Below are 16,483 nucleotides of genomic sequence, written 5' to 3'. Positions count from 1 at the left end.
CTGTTTACTGCAGGGAAAAATTGGTTGTGCATAGACATGGAAATAAGCCTCTGGACATGAACCAATTCCGAATGCTGTTCTGCACTTGCAAGATTCCAGGAATTACTAGAGATTCTTTAGGCAACTATTTTAGAACTGGTAAACATATACAACTTTCCTAGCATAACAGACAACTGATTTTATGTTGCAGGACTAAAGTGTGGCCATGTTAATCATGAAACAAACACTATATTTTTGTCTGTTTTAAAAACCTGCCTGTAGCTGAAGAGCATTTTGATTAGCTATACATTGGTGTTATAGGGTTGCTAATCTATGCACTCTGTACATCCCACAGCTGAGGTGATGCCTTTGTGGCACCTTCTAAACTGGAATTGATCTTTATAATTAGGTTGGATACAGACAAAGATAAAAGAATCAGGTCAGATACAAATAAAGAGTTAGAGCATCAGGAATGGACTAACTTACTTTAGCCCTCATGCCCCTTTTGGTACAGTATTTAGTGCTTCCTTCTTGCTGTTGAATGAAAGGGGTTATTTCAAAATTATTTGTTTGTAGCTTAATCACACTTACATATGCCAATAGTAAATATGCGTGCCATGTATTGTAAAATTACAATATGGAGTTGTAAATCCTATCCCTGTCCCCATTTTTCAGGGACATGCTCGCCATATGTTCTGATATGTTTCCCCCTCCCTCCAATTCTCAGCTTCCCATCCAGCTCTCACTTCTTCTTGTCAGAAGTCCACCTGCCCCAGTGGCCCATGTAATCCATCCCGCTAAACTCCTACTGCTTTTGTGGAACTGACAAGCATAAGAGCCATGGGGCTCCGCTTAATGCGCCTTGTAAAGATTGGGGATTCCCCGAGAAATCTCATAAGGCTCAGAAAGATGTTGATGCACTTACCTCAGTACACTCCTATATATCTCTTAAGGTTCTCAGAGGTGGAGCCCCCCTCCTATAGACCTTAGGAGGTGTGGGATTAGTGAGGTGCCTCTCCTCCAGAGCTCAGGAAGTCAAGAGGAAGTGGGAGGCCTTCCCTATTCTCCTTCCCTTCCCAATCCCTTGTTAGGACTGTAATAAACTTTTATGTATGGGAATTTCTTACATTTTTTAAAGAAAAGTTAAGGTTGCAGGCACATAACAATGGTTTGAGGGTATATGACCTTTCAAGAACATTGGTTTAAAAATAAAACATAGAAGAAAATCCAAACAATAGAAACTCAGAGAATGCAGAGTTATGGTTGCATTTCTCAAAGCACCCGAAGAACCTCAGCTGTGTCCCTGTGAAGATGAAAACCTGTTATCTCCCTTTTTGGCGTGTAGTGTATTTCAGATGTTCACGACAGCACCTTGTTTTTGTAAGTTTTCATACATGTGATAATTTGTCACTCCACTAGTTTTTGCTCTTTTCATGTAAGTGCTGTAATTTCATGATCTCTGTAGATGACATTCTTAAGGGGGAATGATTTCCTTAATTTTGCTATTTATTTAAATCAGGAACTTATAAATTTCGTTGTGTATTTTACAATATGATCATGAAGAAAGACGTAACCCAACAAAATTACTATATGACTAAGATTAAGACATTTTTATAGGCATTTGTTAAATGGAGCTCTATGGATATAGTTTACATTTCTCATTTTTTTAAGGCAGAGCTATGGGGCAGAGTTAAGGTTGTGTAGAGGCCTAGTTTGAGAAGTGCAATGCTAGCTCTGTGTTCCTTGCAATTCTAACCTTTTTTTTGTCTTAACATTCTTGAACTTGGTCAAACTTTAACTTTATGTTAATAATTTTTGTGTGTGGCATAACTAATAAGATTGTATAGGCAATTATGGGCAGGACTTCCAGTGGTGTGTGCAACAACTACATCTCTCCATAATGTTAAACATCCATGTATCAGTGCTCAAATGCTCAAATTTGCATATGCAAATTGGGTACTAGCTGATCCATTTGTGCATTAACTCCTGATTTGCATAGACAAAAATGTGTACAACGTGTTGTGAAGTGTTTTTGCTTATCTTTGGAGCCACTTGCTATGCCCACCCTCTAAAACTTCACCCAGTGTCATCTTTTCTTTCATCAGTATGCGGGTGATTTTCCATTTAGTATTTCTGCTCTCTGATGTAAGAATAGCCTCCCCACTTATAAATTTGTTAAAGTTATGAACATGGCAGTAAACATTGATGAGGGTTAATAATAATCAAGGTTCATGCGTCTGTGGATTCTGTCAGATAATCTTGCAAATGCAGCCTTCAAGACTTATTTCCAAACTGCAGAAAAAACATAGAATTGCTCTCTGAAAGTAGATGACCAGTTTGGTCTTGGTTGCTTTTTTTAAATGTACAAAGTCTTAAATGTTAAAGGCCAAAATAATGTGCTGTATTTGTACCTGGTCACTTAAGTGTGTCTCTAACTTGTCTCCCCTCTCTCTCTCTCACTCACATTATAACTTTTTCCAAAAAGTGTTGTGTTCTCATATTTGTTTTATCTTCCTTTCAGAGAGTGAAGGTGAATGCCCATCCCACTTAATAGTCCTGTGTCAAGGTCGAGTGTTTGCTTTTGATGCTGTACATGAAGGTCATATACTGAGCCCCCCAGAGATTTTCAGGTTTTTAAATTACTTCATATTAATTGAGCTGCACAATGAAATACAAAAGAACAGCACTCCATGAAAGTCCAGACTGTACAAAATTGGAATGCTTAACATGGCAGGATGCTCGTCTCCAATTCTGTTACTTGTAAACTGTAGTAGGTGCCTATTTTTCAGATAAAAATGCGATTTTTCAGGCTGAGCAAATCCCTTTAAACATTTTCTGTTGAAGTTTGGCGGGATTGGAATTTTCCCTCCATTATTGTATTTTGGTAGTCTGTGCAACTAAGTAACTTTAGCTGAACATCTTATACATTTTTAAAGTGTTTTGGAAGGTGAAGGAAAGCTTGTAATAGGCATGAAAAATGAACCTGCACTTGGCATTGCAAAATATGGTAAGGTGCCTGGAACAACAAGCAAATGTAGGATGCTAAAAGTATACCGTGAAGGTGTTTGGGTAGCAAATATCAATTACATGTTGGGGTTCATTTCATGAAACTGTATCAGGATTATATGTGATATCTTTTTTTGAGAACCAATCCATGTAGCAATGAGATATTCATCAATCATTAACAAAAAGCCAACCAAACAAAACCCACCACTACACTCCCTTTGTTCCCTCCTGACCACATTTTAAACATAATCGAAGCTGTGCATGTGAAGTCACGTTTTGGCAGTGATACATTGGCCATATTTCCTGCTGCTGAGCTCCACAGAGGCAGGATTGAGCCGTAACATGTGTTGTCTGGTAACATGTTTAAGGGCCTTTTTTGCCAGTTGGGGATTTCTGGAATACAGCGGCACTCCAGCCACATATCTCACCCCTACACCAAGGCCTGGAAAGTCTGACCTGCTTTTTGGACTTTTGTGCCACTAAGGGAATGCAAAGGAGCTGTATTAGTGGGAAGAGGGGTGGAGAGAGTGAGAGAGAATGTGGCCCTATATATTGTAGGCCTCGGTGTTAGAGCACACTGCTAGGTATTTATTGTCAAAACAGATACTCTCTCTCTCCAAGGAGCTGCCATATGTATACTTCCTCTTAGCACATGAAATTTCTGAATTTCCTCAATAATTATTAATGATTACCACTAATATAATCATTACACATTTCTCAGAAGTGTTTTGAGGAATCCGAAAAATAGGTGAAGATGCTAACTTTACAGACTGGTAATATTACTAGACTGTGCACATGCTGGTTTACCCTATGGGCCAAATTCTGCTGGTGTAGATCTAGAGTAACTCCTCAAGTCAATCCAAGCCATTCCTGGTCCTTATCCAAGTCATTACTGGCCAAATTTAAAGTTGTATATCTAGGAACAAAGTATAGAGACCATATTTACAGGATGAGGGACTGTGTCCTGGTAAGCAGTGACTACGAAAAAACTTGGGGTCACAGTGGATAATCAGTTGAATATGAGCTGCCAGTGTGCTGCTGTTTCCAAAAGGGTTAATATGATCCTTGGATGTACAAATGGAAATACCGAATAGGGAGGTTATATTATCTCTGTATTTGGCATTGGTGTGACTGCTGCTGGAATACTGTGTCCAGTTCTAGAGTCCACAGTTCAAAAAGGATGTTGATGATAAATTTGGAAAGGGTTCAGTAAAGAGACACAAGAATGATTAAATTATTGGAAATCTTACATGGGTAGATTCCAAGAGCTCAGTCTATTTAGTTTAACAAAGACAGTTGAAGGGGGACTTGATCACAGACTATAAGTACCTACCTGTACAACAAAAATATTTATAATGGCTTCTTGTCTAGAGACAAATGGCTTCAAGCTAAAGCTAGACAAAAATCAGACTTGAAATAAGGCACAAGTTTTTAATAGTGAGGGTAATTAGCTATTGGAACAACTTACTGAGAGTTGTGGTGGATCAAGCAAACACTAAAGGAAGGAACAAATAGAAATCAAACAAGTTCCTAACAAGAAATGCCAAATAGGTTAATTCAATGATACACAAAAACCTGCTGCTACTTATGGGTATTACAGTTCTGGTTTACAGATAACCTGATATTGAGGGTGGTATATCTGGTTCGCTTCACTTGCTATAGATGAATACATCTGTATAGATGTTGTTTAAATACTGATTGGTACTAGTGTTTAATAGGTGAAAGTGCCAAATAACTGCATATGAATTCTTAAAAATTCAGAGAGAGGTTTTTTAAAAGGGGGAAAAAGGTAGACAGAGAACATGAAGTACAGTATGTGAAGAGTCACTTTTACAGGTAAAACTGTCAGAGTACAAAGCTTTGAATGAAGTTTTTTGAAGTGCTGGTGCAAGCAAAGATTAAGAAGAGAAACCTTGTTACATTGTTTAAGGTTTGGTGCATAATACAATCTCAGCTGGCTGGGGTGGAATATGATTCCCTCCTATGATTCTCAGGCCTTGTGTGGATTGGAGATTTGCCCTTATTCAGCTACTGGTAGCTAGTCACCAATATAACTGTACCCATGCAAACCCCTAGTGTGGATATGGAAAGTGTGACATGCACCATTAGAGGTGTACCATGTTTGAAACGGAGTTAAGTGTCAGTGGTGCAAATTGTGTTTTTCTTTGTCTAAACTATGGGTTTGCATTGGTGCAGCAGTCCCCAGAGCTGAAATCAGGGCAAATCCCCAGTGCAGAAAAGGTATTAAAAAAGTCATGTGTCCTGAGCAGGGTTGATACACTTCTTGAAAGTTCACTTAATCTGATTATTAGATATGGAATAAGAAATATTAACCAGACTCCTGGCCTACTAAAGTGAACAACTTTTATCCAGTGTCTGTCTTCATTCTATTTTACTAATTTTAAAAATCTTCTTAAAGGCAACTTGCTTACATCCAAAAGAGGTGCCATAATGAACCTGATGGACCAGGGCTGGCGGCTTTAACAAGTGGGGAGAGAACCCAATGGGCAGAGGTTGGAAAATTTCAGTGGTCTTTCAGAAAAATGTTGATTGACTGGATTTGCAACATTTGAATTATTTAATCACTTTTTCATTGTCTTCTAGACACGTGAATATTTAATTAATCTCGATCCAAAGAACTTTTGTCTACTGGAAAAAATTCAGAGCAGTTTGTTTGTGATCTCCCTGGATGATTCCAGTCCCCATGGAACCCCTGAGGATTGTACTCCGGTAGTTACAGATTTCAGAATAATTTTACTTCTCCCTTTAACCAACTTTTGTCTCTCATTGTATATGTGATTTGTTTTTATAAAATATTCTGGAAAGCCATCTTAACCATCTGCCTGAAGATTCCCTTAGCAATCTAAAAGGTCTTACGCCATTGTGTCCTGGCCCCTCTAGCATAGGAAAATGGGCATGGCCGTGATTCATTGCCTCCTGTTGATGGTCAGGACTGGACCAATGCCTGCCACATCTAGGATATTGGAGGTGTAAATGTGGTATACATTTACCCTCAACCCCTCTGCACCCCCATGAATTTCACAGGGCACAGAAGCTCTGACCACCAGGATCTGGACTTTTATTTTTAAACACCTAACACCAGACTTGTACAGATGGTTTTTATTCGGATGGCTATATATTTGTTCCATTTTCGGCATGTCTGCTGTCATGCAGAGAGCCTTCTTAGTCATGGCTCATCTAAAAACTCCTTAGGGCAGGGACAGTGTCTTGTCCAGTGCAGTAAATCATAGCTGCTTTCAAGTGTGGAGGTTGGTACTCATTAAAAAAAGGATCCAGATACTTCCAGTGTAATGTGACAGGACTCTGGCGCACATTTAGATAGTTCTAAACCCCATGATATTAATTCTTGATTTAGATCATCAAGTTGGCTCTAACAGGAGATCCAACCATACGCTGGGGAGACAAATCCTACAACAGCATACTATTTTCCAATGGGACATTTGGTTCAAACTGTGATGTAAGTAAAATATGATTCCCTTTTTCCTAGCTTATTTACAGTGGGATCCTTTGTCAGTTTTTCCCCTTCCACAATGGAATATTTTTTTTACAGGTTTAAACTTGTTTTTCTTTAGTGAAGTTTCACATATAGGGCACCTTATCTGGCAAGCATCCCAGGATAGGTGCTGTACATTTCTGAAGAGGATATTGCAGTGCTTACTTTCAGAAATATTTTAATGAGGGATTCAGAGTAACAGCCGTGTTAGTCTATATTCACAAAAAGAAAAGGAGTACTTGTGGCACCTTAGAGACTAACCAATTTATTTGAGCATGAGCTTTCGTGAGCTACAGCTCACTTCATCGGATGCATACTGTGGAAACTGCAGAAGACATTATATACACAGAGACCATGAAACAATACCTCCTCCCACCCCACTCTCCTGCTGGTCTCTGTGTATATAATGTCTTCTGCAGTTTCCACAGTATGCATCCGATGAAGTGAGCTGTAGCTCACGAAAGCTCATGCTCAAATAAATTGGTTAGTCTCTAAGGTGCCACAAGTACTCCTTTTCTTTTAATGAGGGAGTTTCTTGAATTTGATCAATAGGAGTTCAAAGAGAAGGGAAATATCATGCAAAAAAATTTGTAAGTTAGTAGCTTTATTATTTGCTTGTATGACAGTAGTGCCCAAAACATGCTAAGCACTGCTCTCTCACATAGGAAGACGTTGTTTCTGCCCAGATCTGTGCCTTACCCGGTGTCTCTGCAGCCAGTCTATCTGGCTGCAGAGCTATCAAGAGAGTAGATAAATACTGGGGCTCTATCTGTACAGATAGAAGGGCTAGAAGTGTAATCTCTTAATGAATTCTACACAACACAGGAAAACCTTCAGCATAATTAAGAAGGAATGGGGGTGGAAATAAGGAGGCTCGATCAACTTTTAGCTATGCAACCATCACAGTATATTGTCTCATGTGTTCTAGCATTCTCCTTTTGATGCCATGGCTATGATAGTCCTGTGCTCTTATGTTGATCAGAGGATTATTGAAAGTGAGGGAAGGTGGAAGGTATGTATCCATTAAGTTTCCATCCTTATTAATTAGCATTTCCTCTCTTACGGATATTGATTCCTCTTTTATTTAAAAAACAAAACAGGGATCGGATAAAGTACGGGACATCCCATGGCCAGAAGAACTTGTTTTCACGTTGAACCAGAATGTGCTAAATGACATTGGACATGCTAAAGAACGGTATTCTCAGCAGGTGAAGTTTCTCTATCTCTTAGTGATGACTGAGACTTTCATTTTTTCTAAACGTTAGTAGCTGGCCTTGCTCCAGGCCAGAGAACAAAGACCACTGGGACAGATTCAATCCTGAGGTAGCTCCACTGAAGCCAGGGGAGTTACATCAGGGTAAACCTGATCCATTGTTTTGTGAGGTGAATGTGCAGTTCATTATATTTGAACTGAAGCAGGTTGTGATTAGAGCAGTTGCTGAATTCTCCTATGGTAACAAATTTTTTATTTGTCAGGTATCTGACTTGCAGCTAGTGAATTATGCCTTTACATCCTTTGGCAAAGCACTGACCAAGAAGAAGGGACTTCATCCTGATACATTTGTTCAGCTTGGCCTCCAGCTGGCCTATTATAAACTTCATGGACAGTAAGAAAAGTTTATTACCCAGGCTAGCAATTAAATGTATAGTTGAACAAACTGACAAATCTGGGCAAATACAAAGGGCTTTGCATCCCATTTTATGTTTTACTGCAGCCACAGAAGAATGAAGAAATATGTCATTATAATGTTTTATTTAGTTATACAGGACCTGATCCTCTTCCACTGAAGTCAGCAGGATTTCTGCCATTGACTTCAAAAGGTGCAGGAGCAAGTCCTTTATGTCACGGTGTGGTAGGTGCTATACTGCAAGTACTGTAAGATGGAGGGCAGCCAGCCAGAGCTTTATTAACATTCCATAAAACATACACATAGGAAGTACTGGGTAAATGATAAGCAAAGACTTGGCCACAAGGATCTATATTACCTCACTAAGTGAGAGACAGGGTGGGTGAAGTAATATCTTTTATTGGACCAACTTCTACTGGTGAGAGAGACAAATTTTTTAACTCACATAACTCTTTTTCAGGTCTGTGTAAGCTCAAAAGCTTGTCTCTCTCACTAACAGAGAAGTTAGTCCAGTAAAGGTATTATCTCACCCGCCTTGTGTCTCTAATATCCTGTGACCAACACAGCATACCTCACTAATTGCTCATTCCTATATAAGGGGATTTGGCCCAGGTGCAGATGAAAGCCTCATCTGTAGTCTTATAATTAAACATCATTCTGTGGTGATAAATCTCTCTCTTCCAAAATCCCAATCCTGTAAAAAGCCTTAGCAGACTCTCTGTTGTCATCCTGTCCATCACCAACAAAGGCTCCCTGTAAAAGTTATAATGGCATAACGAAAAGATAGCATACAACCAAGTTCCTGTCCTTGCACACTAGGCAGGTGGCTGAGGAAGGTTTTATTTTGTACTCCCAGCTAAAGGTTATTGGAGACTCTCTTTGCTGGTGATTATGTCCCTCCTTTACCCGTGCCTTTACTACCATTTGTTAGTATTTAAAATAGTTTAAAAGTGAGTCATCACAAAGCTGGCAAATAGTTGCCCGAGGGTGTCATCTGCAAAAAGGCACATTCCTGGCACAGGTCATTGAACACTGGGTTATATTAATTGCCCAACAAAAACAATCTGGGTAGGGACCCTTCTTAAACTTGTTTGTAGATGCCTCTTGTTACTAGTGGATTCTCCCAATCTGTGAGACTTGTGTGGGGCAGATGCCTTCTCTCCTTTAACTTTGATGGAAGAATACATAGGAAATTGAAGCTTGCTTACTTTCCACTCACCTACATAATGGGGTATGGAAGCCTTAGAATTTACAAAAAGCAGCTCATAAAACAGTCCAGATTTTTTTTATAATGGCATCTGAATTTTCTTAGTCCTAACTTGCCTCTTGAAAACTTCCTTATGGTTGAGTAATCTGTATTACATTTCAGACACTTAAAAGAAAATGAGTGGCTTACTCTTGCTTGTAATTGAGTGTAATGGGATAGAATATCTTTTATATGACATTTTTCCTTTAGAGTGGAGAAAAGATTTATCATTGTAGTGAGACACTCTGTCCTAATTTGCCTTCTTAGCCCAGGCTGCTGTTATGAAACTGCTATGACCAGACGTTTCTACCATGGACGCACAGAGACTATGAGACCATGTACAGTGGAAGCCGTGGAGTGGTGCAAATCCATGCTGGATCCATCTTGCAGTGTAAGTATTGAAAATCTGCTTTAGCTGTAATGTATTTAAAAGACTTGCCATCTGATCTACTTTAGATAAGAGAATATGCCATTAATTGTGTCAGTAACTGGAGAAGAAGTCATCTTCTGCTAGTTAATTCAAGTGGGGATGTCACCACCAGGGCTGGCTCTCAGAATTTTGCTATCTTAGGTGAACTGCAGTATATGACCCCACTTTATTTTTAATTTTAAATTTTATTTTTGTTTGTAACTCAGCTTTATGTCATACCTCCCACACATGCAGCTCCCCCCCTCCCAATTAAGTGTGGTCAGTGCTATGCCAATTGCAGACTCATCACTGTGAGGCATGGAGTCTGGGAGGTGCACTCGTCTGTGTGTGTGAAATCTGCACGGGGAAGTTGCTGTCAGCAGGACTGATTCTAAAGTCTAAGAGTCTTTCATCTCCTGAATACTTGAGCTGGGGAGCTGACCTTTCTTCTCTTCTGTTTCCCCCTGTCCCGTCCTCTCCCCAAGCTTCAAAAGGTTTAGCTTACCAGCAGAACCTGCTTCTCTCTCTCCCCAGGTGCAGGCTGTTGCTGAAAGTTTCTTTCTCTGCTTCTCCCACTGCACCTGTCTGGGAGCCTGAGGAGATGAGCAGGGAAAGGATCTTGCAAGATGTGTTTACATATTTTAGAAAAAATCCAAAGCTTCTCTTCATGTTCTTCATCTTGGATACTGGGCTTACATAGCAGTGTTCCTCCAAACCACATCTGTTTGATGCTTCGCTTTACTATCCTTATTTCTTCTCTCCTCTTCACTTCATTAGCTTCTTATCCATTTGTGCTGCTGCTTTAAAACTCTGACATTTAATGCCATCACTCAAATCTGACTTCCCCTTGTTTTCTTATCTTCCTCCCTGCTTTTCCGTTTGCTGTCTTCAATTATCTTCTTACAGTCAGACTCATACAGCCAATTAATATTGAACTTTGCTGTTTCTAGCACTGATCCCTTGGGATCTGTCTTCCTCTCCATTTTTCTGATTCCCTTCATCATTTTAAATTTCATCCCAGCTGCTGTCTCTTCTACTTCTGAATGCTGTTACTTTTGATGAACTTCATGGGACTTAAAGCACATGCTTATCTGCTTTGCTGAATAGGGTGCACTTAAGTAGGTGCTTAAAAGTTAAACATGTGCTTAAGAGCTTTGCAAAAACAGAGCCTTACTATCTCATCCCTTCTTTTCCTTTCCTTGTAAGTTTAATAGTTTGTTGTTGCTAAGAGCCCATCAGTTATTGACCATTTCAGTTTGTATCCTTCTGTTACCATTATCCACCATATTTGCTCAAAGGGGCTTCATAAATAAATAAATGGAATGTAGCATCAGAGTAGAAACAGATCTTAGGCTTAGTGTTTGGAGCAGTTTGCTGACAACCGTGCCACCTCTAACTTATATTTTTGCTTACATTGCCAGGAGAATAGACTAACTAGTAGAATTTCTCTCTCTAAAATCTGTGGTTAAACATAATCAAAACTCTTGTACTTTTAAAACCATGATGATGGGCAACAACACTAATTGGCAAACAAACAAACCTATAGCTAGCTAGAGGAAGGAGAGAGCATGATCAATGAAAAATTCTTTCCTACCCCTGGCTGGCTTAACTTTACCCTTACACTTATTATCCAACCCATGAGAGAGTGTACAAAACAACATGTACTTACTAACTGAATAACAGAAAGCTGCAGCAGCCATTTGCAAACTAACCCGGTCAGGGCTACAGCTGTTTGCCTTTGCCAAATTTAAAGGGCCAGCTCCAGAAAATGCATGCTGGGGGAAAAGTTCTTACAAATGGGCAATTCTGCACTGGGAAGAATAAGTAAAGACCAGAGAAATGCAGTTGGGGTACTTATCACTAGAGTCAAACAGTGTTTAGAGTGTTTTTGCAGTTGCTCACCCCATCGCATTGTCAAAAGCTTTCAGAAAGACCTGGTATATTGACCCTAATTTTTCTCATCTGTCTAAACCAATAATTGTTGGAAAACTAATTAGATTATTCTGAAGTTACTCTCCTCTCACAAATCCGTGCTGTCTCACTCCTGAACTGAACTTTTTCAAATGCATTTTTAAAGTGTAATTTCTAGCTTTTCTTTATATAGTTGTTAAAGATACATATCTGTCATTTTCAGCCTCTTTCCTAGAACCCTCTCTTGCAAACATTTGAACTGTTTTCCAGTCACATGACACCTGTCTTGTATGAAAAGATTTTCTAAAAGTAACTGAACAGTTCCAGCTCCTTGACTTACTCCTAATTTCATATAATCCATGAAAGTAACCCCTCATTTTACATGACAGCTAAATAGCTGTTCCATTGTTTCAATAAACTCAGTTTTTTCCAGTCTTTTCTCATTAATACTCAGAAGTACATCAGTCAGCAAGTTCAAAATAAACAAAAAGAAGTACTTCTTCACACAACACGCAATCCATCTGTGAAACTAGTTAAGTTCCTGGAGGATAGGTCCATCAATGGCTATTAGCCAGGATGGGCTGGGATTCAACCCCATGCTCTGAATGTTCCTAGCCTCTGTTTTCAAGGAACTGGAAGTGGGCAGCAGAGGATGATCACTTAGTGATTGCCTGTTCTGTTCATCCCCTCTGGGGCACCTGACACTGGCTGCTGTCAAAAGACAGGATACTGGGCTAGATGGACCATTGGTCTGACCCAGTATGGCCGTTCTTATGGATGCATTGCCAATATTCTGCTGATGCAAAGAAGTCATTATTTTTCAATAACCAAGTTAACCTTGCTTTGCTATCATATTAATGGGCCCATTGGTTCTCTTATTTTTCTGTCCTCTGATATAATTTGATAGTATTCTTTCTCAAAACACTGAATGCATCCAATGAAGTGAGCTGTAGCTCACGCAAGCTTATGCTCAAATAAATTTGTTAGTCTGTAAGGTGCCACAAGTACTCCTTTTCTTTTTTCTCAAAACACTTTTTAAAATCTCTAGCTATTTGTTCTTACTCCTCTCTGTTCTTCTTTCAGTAAATTCCTTCTACTAATGCTGTTGTCTTTTGCCCCCTGTATTTTATTATATTTCTGTATTTACTCATTGTTAACTACAACAGCTTAGGCCTGGATCCTGCAATCTGATCCTCCATTGGCATTAACAGGGCTTTGCCTAGGCAGATTGAGTTGGGACCTAGCAGTGAGCCAGTCTATCTGACAATCTTTAATAACGTAATAAAGCTAAGAGCTTCCCTAGTGCTCATCCATTTAAAAGCTCAATCTACTCCCCTTTTAATCTGTAACACTCAGCTTTATGGCAGCTCTTTTCAGTGTCTCACTAACCTGGACAGCGACACCTCTGGGCTAGATTCACAAGGGGGACTAGAGCACTGCAACGCTCCAAACTCCAATTTAGGCGTCCAGGCTCCCTCTACAGTGTGTGGGGAGAGCTAGGTGCCTAAAAAATTGATTCACAGGTGCTAGCATGCTTAGCTGAGCACTGCATAAACTAGCCAGTAGGGAATGCTGAGGTGAGGGCTGTGGCCTATACACCGCTCCTCAAAGGGAGTTGGGTGCCAGTCTCTGCTTGGGATTCAGCCATGAATCCTCTCCTGGAGTTAGGCACCTAGGCTAGATCAGCCCTTTCCGAAGAACAGAGGTGGTGCCCCTCTTCCCCCATGCCCAGTGGTTAAGGCACTTACCAGGATGTGGATTTGGATCCTGGGTTTGGATCCCTGCTGTGCCTGACCTGAACCCAGTTTTTCCATCTCCTAGGTGAGTGCCCCTAGCACTGGGCTGTGGCTTTCTCAATGTCTCCTGTTGAAGCTATTCCACTTGTATGAAAGACTTAAATATTTAGTGGAGCAGGGACTGGAACGTGGAACCACCAGGCTGTAGAATCATTCTCTGTCTCTCAGGCCCAATGATAGTGGAACAGCTTCAACAGCAGAAATTGGGAGACCACTGCAGACTAACCCACTGCCCAGTGGTTAGGGCACTCATGAGGGAGAACTGGGTTCAAGTCCCTGCTCTGAATCAGCTGGGAGCTGGGATTTGAACCCGGGTTCCCTATGTGCTGGATGAGTACTCTAACTATGGGGTATCATGCGGGAGGGGCACCATCAGTGTCATTTTGTGCGGAGTCGGCTACGGTAGGCGTGCTATAAGGTGGTCTCTGAGCATGCCTATGGGATTGGGCCCCCAGGCGAGATAAGCAAGGGAATGCATAGTCAGGGCCATACAGAGGTTTTTGGTGCTTGAGGCAAAATCTGAAACTGAGTCCTCCCCACCCTTCCAAAAAAATTACCACTGCGAGTGGTGGTTGTGAGGGGTTTGGAGACCAAGCACTCCCCCACAGTGGCAACTTGGCTCCTGTCCCATGGGGTTGGGCCTGGCTCCTCTCTCTGGGCATTGCAACCTGGCGCATGGGGTCACAGCACCTCTCAGGTTTGGCCAGGCTCCCCCTCCGTCTAAGGACTTCACTGATGGAAACTTAGGTGCTTATAGGATTAGGCAGCAGCTGAACAGTGGTTTTGTGAATGCCAGTGGCAGCCATATATTGGACTTAGCTGCCTGCTACTTTGGTGCTTAAGCCCTCCTTGTGCATCTAGTTGCTACGTGTGTTTAATTTAAGAGCAATGAAGTGAGACACTTCACTATTTCCGAATGGCTTTCTCTTTTCACTTTGCAATTTCCACATGCAGTTCCATGTCTGTGAAATGCAGTCATGTTTGCTACTGTCTGATGTATTTCTAAGTTGGTGCTAGTGTAGGAAAGCCATTGTATTTAATCTCTTTAGTTTAAAGTGACCATTTTCAATTCCTTCAGTTTCTGTCATTTGTGGGGAAAAAGAGAGAAAGGGCTTAAGGTTTAGAAAACTGTTCTGCACAGAAGGTGACTGGCTAAGACCTAGGAAACAAATTATCAAGAACTCATGTGCAAGAAACAGCGTTCAAGAAAAAAATAAATCACAGGGAATTTGAAAAAATGAGAGAGACATAAGGCACAAATGTAGCTTTTCCATGCTCCTACATTTTTGTCTCTTCTTAAGCTCTAAAGCTTGTGGAAGGAAGGAACTTGCTTATCTGTGTCTCTTGGTGTAATATTCAACTGGGTTGGTTTTGTTTTTCTTATTTAACACAGTCTCATAAACGGCAGCAACAGATGCTAAAGGCATTTGCAAAGCACAACAAGATGATGAAAGAGTGCGAGAATGGAAAAGGTATTTTCTTTCTAACGACTAATTTTCTCTTGTGCCTGAAAAAGGAGTTTTACTTTGTGCTAATATGATTTCTCTGGCTCCTTACTGGGTCAGTCTGAATAATCTAAGACCACCCACGGGAACAGAAATATCTTGAATTTCTGCTGGGAGCCCCTGCCTTTTTATATCCCTTGGCATTTCCTTCTAGCTTACGTGTTGCCTCTCTTCTCCCTGCAAGGGGGAGTGGTGCCTGGGTGGGGTGGGGTGGAGGAGAGCAAGAGCGAGGGTCCTAATTATGGACGTTTAAGCGACTCCAGTGCCCTGGGGCTAGATCTACAAAGGGATTTAAGCACCTAACTGCCATGGAGGTGCCTGAATCCAAGATTTAGATCCTCAAAACCCAGCTCAGCTGCTGCCTAACCCTGTAAGTGCCTAAGTTCTGTGGTAAACTCTCCCGGGTGCCTGAAAATCCACTGCTGGGCATGCACACAGCTGCCTAAATCCTGACGCCATCAGCCTGCTCAGCACCTAAGCCCTGGTGGGACGCTCAAACTAGCTGTGCCCCCAGCCTAGCTCATGACCTGATCTGGTTGGCATGCTCAGAGGCCACCTTAGAGCGTGCCTACCAGGTCAAGACCCACACAGAATATAGAAGAGGAGGAGCTGATGGTGCTGGCCTGAGGCTAGGCACCTAACTTCCATTAAGGGCATGGCTTGGGCAGTATCCCAGTCTCCTCAGTATTTCCTACAGGTTAGCTTAAGTGACTACATGCTCAGCAGCAATAATTTTTAGTTTTCTTAGCCAGGCACCAGGCCTGAAAAGCCACCCAGACCTAGCAGAAGCCCAAAGTAGATTTCTGGGGTTTGTGCAGCACAATAGTTTTTGCCTAGTCTGAAATCTCATCCTTTCTAGATACAGCCTTTCAGTAGCCCAGCTTGCGGGCTCTTGATAGTCTTTTCCATCTGTATGATGGACTCAACTAGAGTGCTGTGGCCTTCAAAGCATCCATTGCTAGATGGATGAAGGGAGTGTCAGAACAGATCATGTGCAGAAAAGCATGTCTGTGCTCTCGATCATTTGGGCCCGTTCCCAGATGGTACTGGTTGCCTCCTGGCGTGATAGGGGAGATGTTTCTCACGGGAGCTGGATGGGGCTAGTAATGAGGTAAACTCTTTGTATTTTATCTCCATTGTAGGCTGAATGCAAAGGCCTCTTTGGACACCACATTTTGGAGATGGCTTCAGGGTGCTTCAGTCTGGATCCCTTTCTTTTTAGGACTCTCCCATGATCTGTTCTGGGTCCAGCATTTGAAATTCCCATTGTCCAGACCAGGAAGAACTAGACATTTCTCTCAGTGATGACGTTTCTTGTTTGTCTTGACAGGATTTGACCGTCATCTTCTGGGTCTCCTACTTATAGCAAAAGAGGAAGGACTCCCTGTGCCAGAACTCTTCACAGACCCTGCATTCACTAGAAGGTAATTATTAGTCTTGTCCTATTTGCAAGTCAAACCTCTGGGTGGTGATGGGTTTATCACATTTG

General features: G+C 41.2%; 2 protein-coding genes across 8 annotated transcripts in view; one reads left to right on the top strand and one right to left on the bottom strand.

Annotated features, from left to right (window-relative positions):
- OLAH (oleoyl-ACP hydrolase) overlaps positions 1 to 16,483 on the bottom strand; it is a 113,701-nt gene that overhangs the window by 72,723 nt on the left and 24,495 nt on the right. The window lies entirely within an intron of this gene.
- CROT (carnitine O-octanoyltransferase) overlaps positions 1 to 16,483 on the top strand; it is a 35,485-nt gene that overhangs the window by 16,076 nt on the left and 2,926 nt on the right. The window contains exons 5-15 of one of the 2 annotated variants that reach the window (XM_048838050.2): positions 14 to 138; positions 2,501 to 2,609; positions 5,405 to 5,498; positions 5,590 to 5,715; positions 6,362 to 6,463; positions 7,428 to 7,511; positions 7,600 to 7,707; positions 7,976 to 8,106; positions 9,641 to 9,764; positions 14,883 to 14,961; positions 16,325 to 16,418. In XM_048838050.2, coding sequence (XP_048694007.2) covers positions 14 to 138; positions 2,501 to 2,609; positions 5,405 to 5,498; positions 5,590 to 5,715; positions 6,362 to 6,463; positions 7,428 to 7,511; positions 7,600 to 7,707; positions 7,976 to 8,106; positions 9,641 to 9,764; positions 14,883 to 14,961; positions 16,325 to 16,418 — 1,176 coding nt within the window. The remainder of the gene's footprint in view (positions 1 to 13; positions 139 to 2,500; positions 2,610 to 5,404; positions 5,499 to 5,589; positions 5,716 to 6,361; positions 6,464 to 7,427; positions 7,512 to 7,599; positions 7,708 to 7,975; positions 8,107 to 9,640; positions 9,765 to 14,882; positions 14,962 to 16,324; positions 16,419 to 16,483) is intronic. The other variant, XR_007354939.2, reaches the window with a different exon arrangement.

The sequence above is a fragment of the Caretta caretta genome, chromosome 2 (genome assembly GCF_965140235.1).
Source record: "Caretta caretta isolate rCarCar2 chromosome 2, rCarCar1.hap1, whole genome shotgun sequence".
Lineage (NCBI taxonomy): Eukaryota > Metazoa > Chordata > Testudines > Cheloniidae > Caretta > Caretta caretta.
This window is presented reverse-complemented; position numbering and strand designations above follow the sequence as displayed.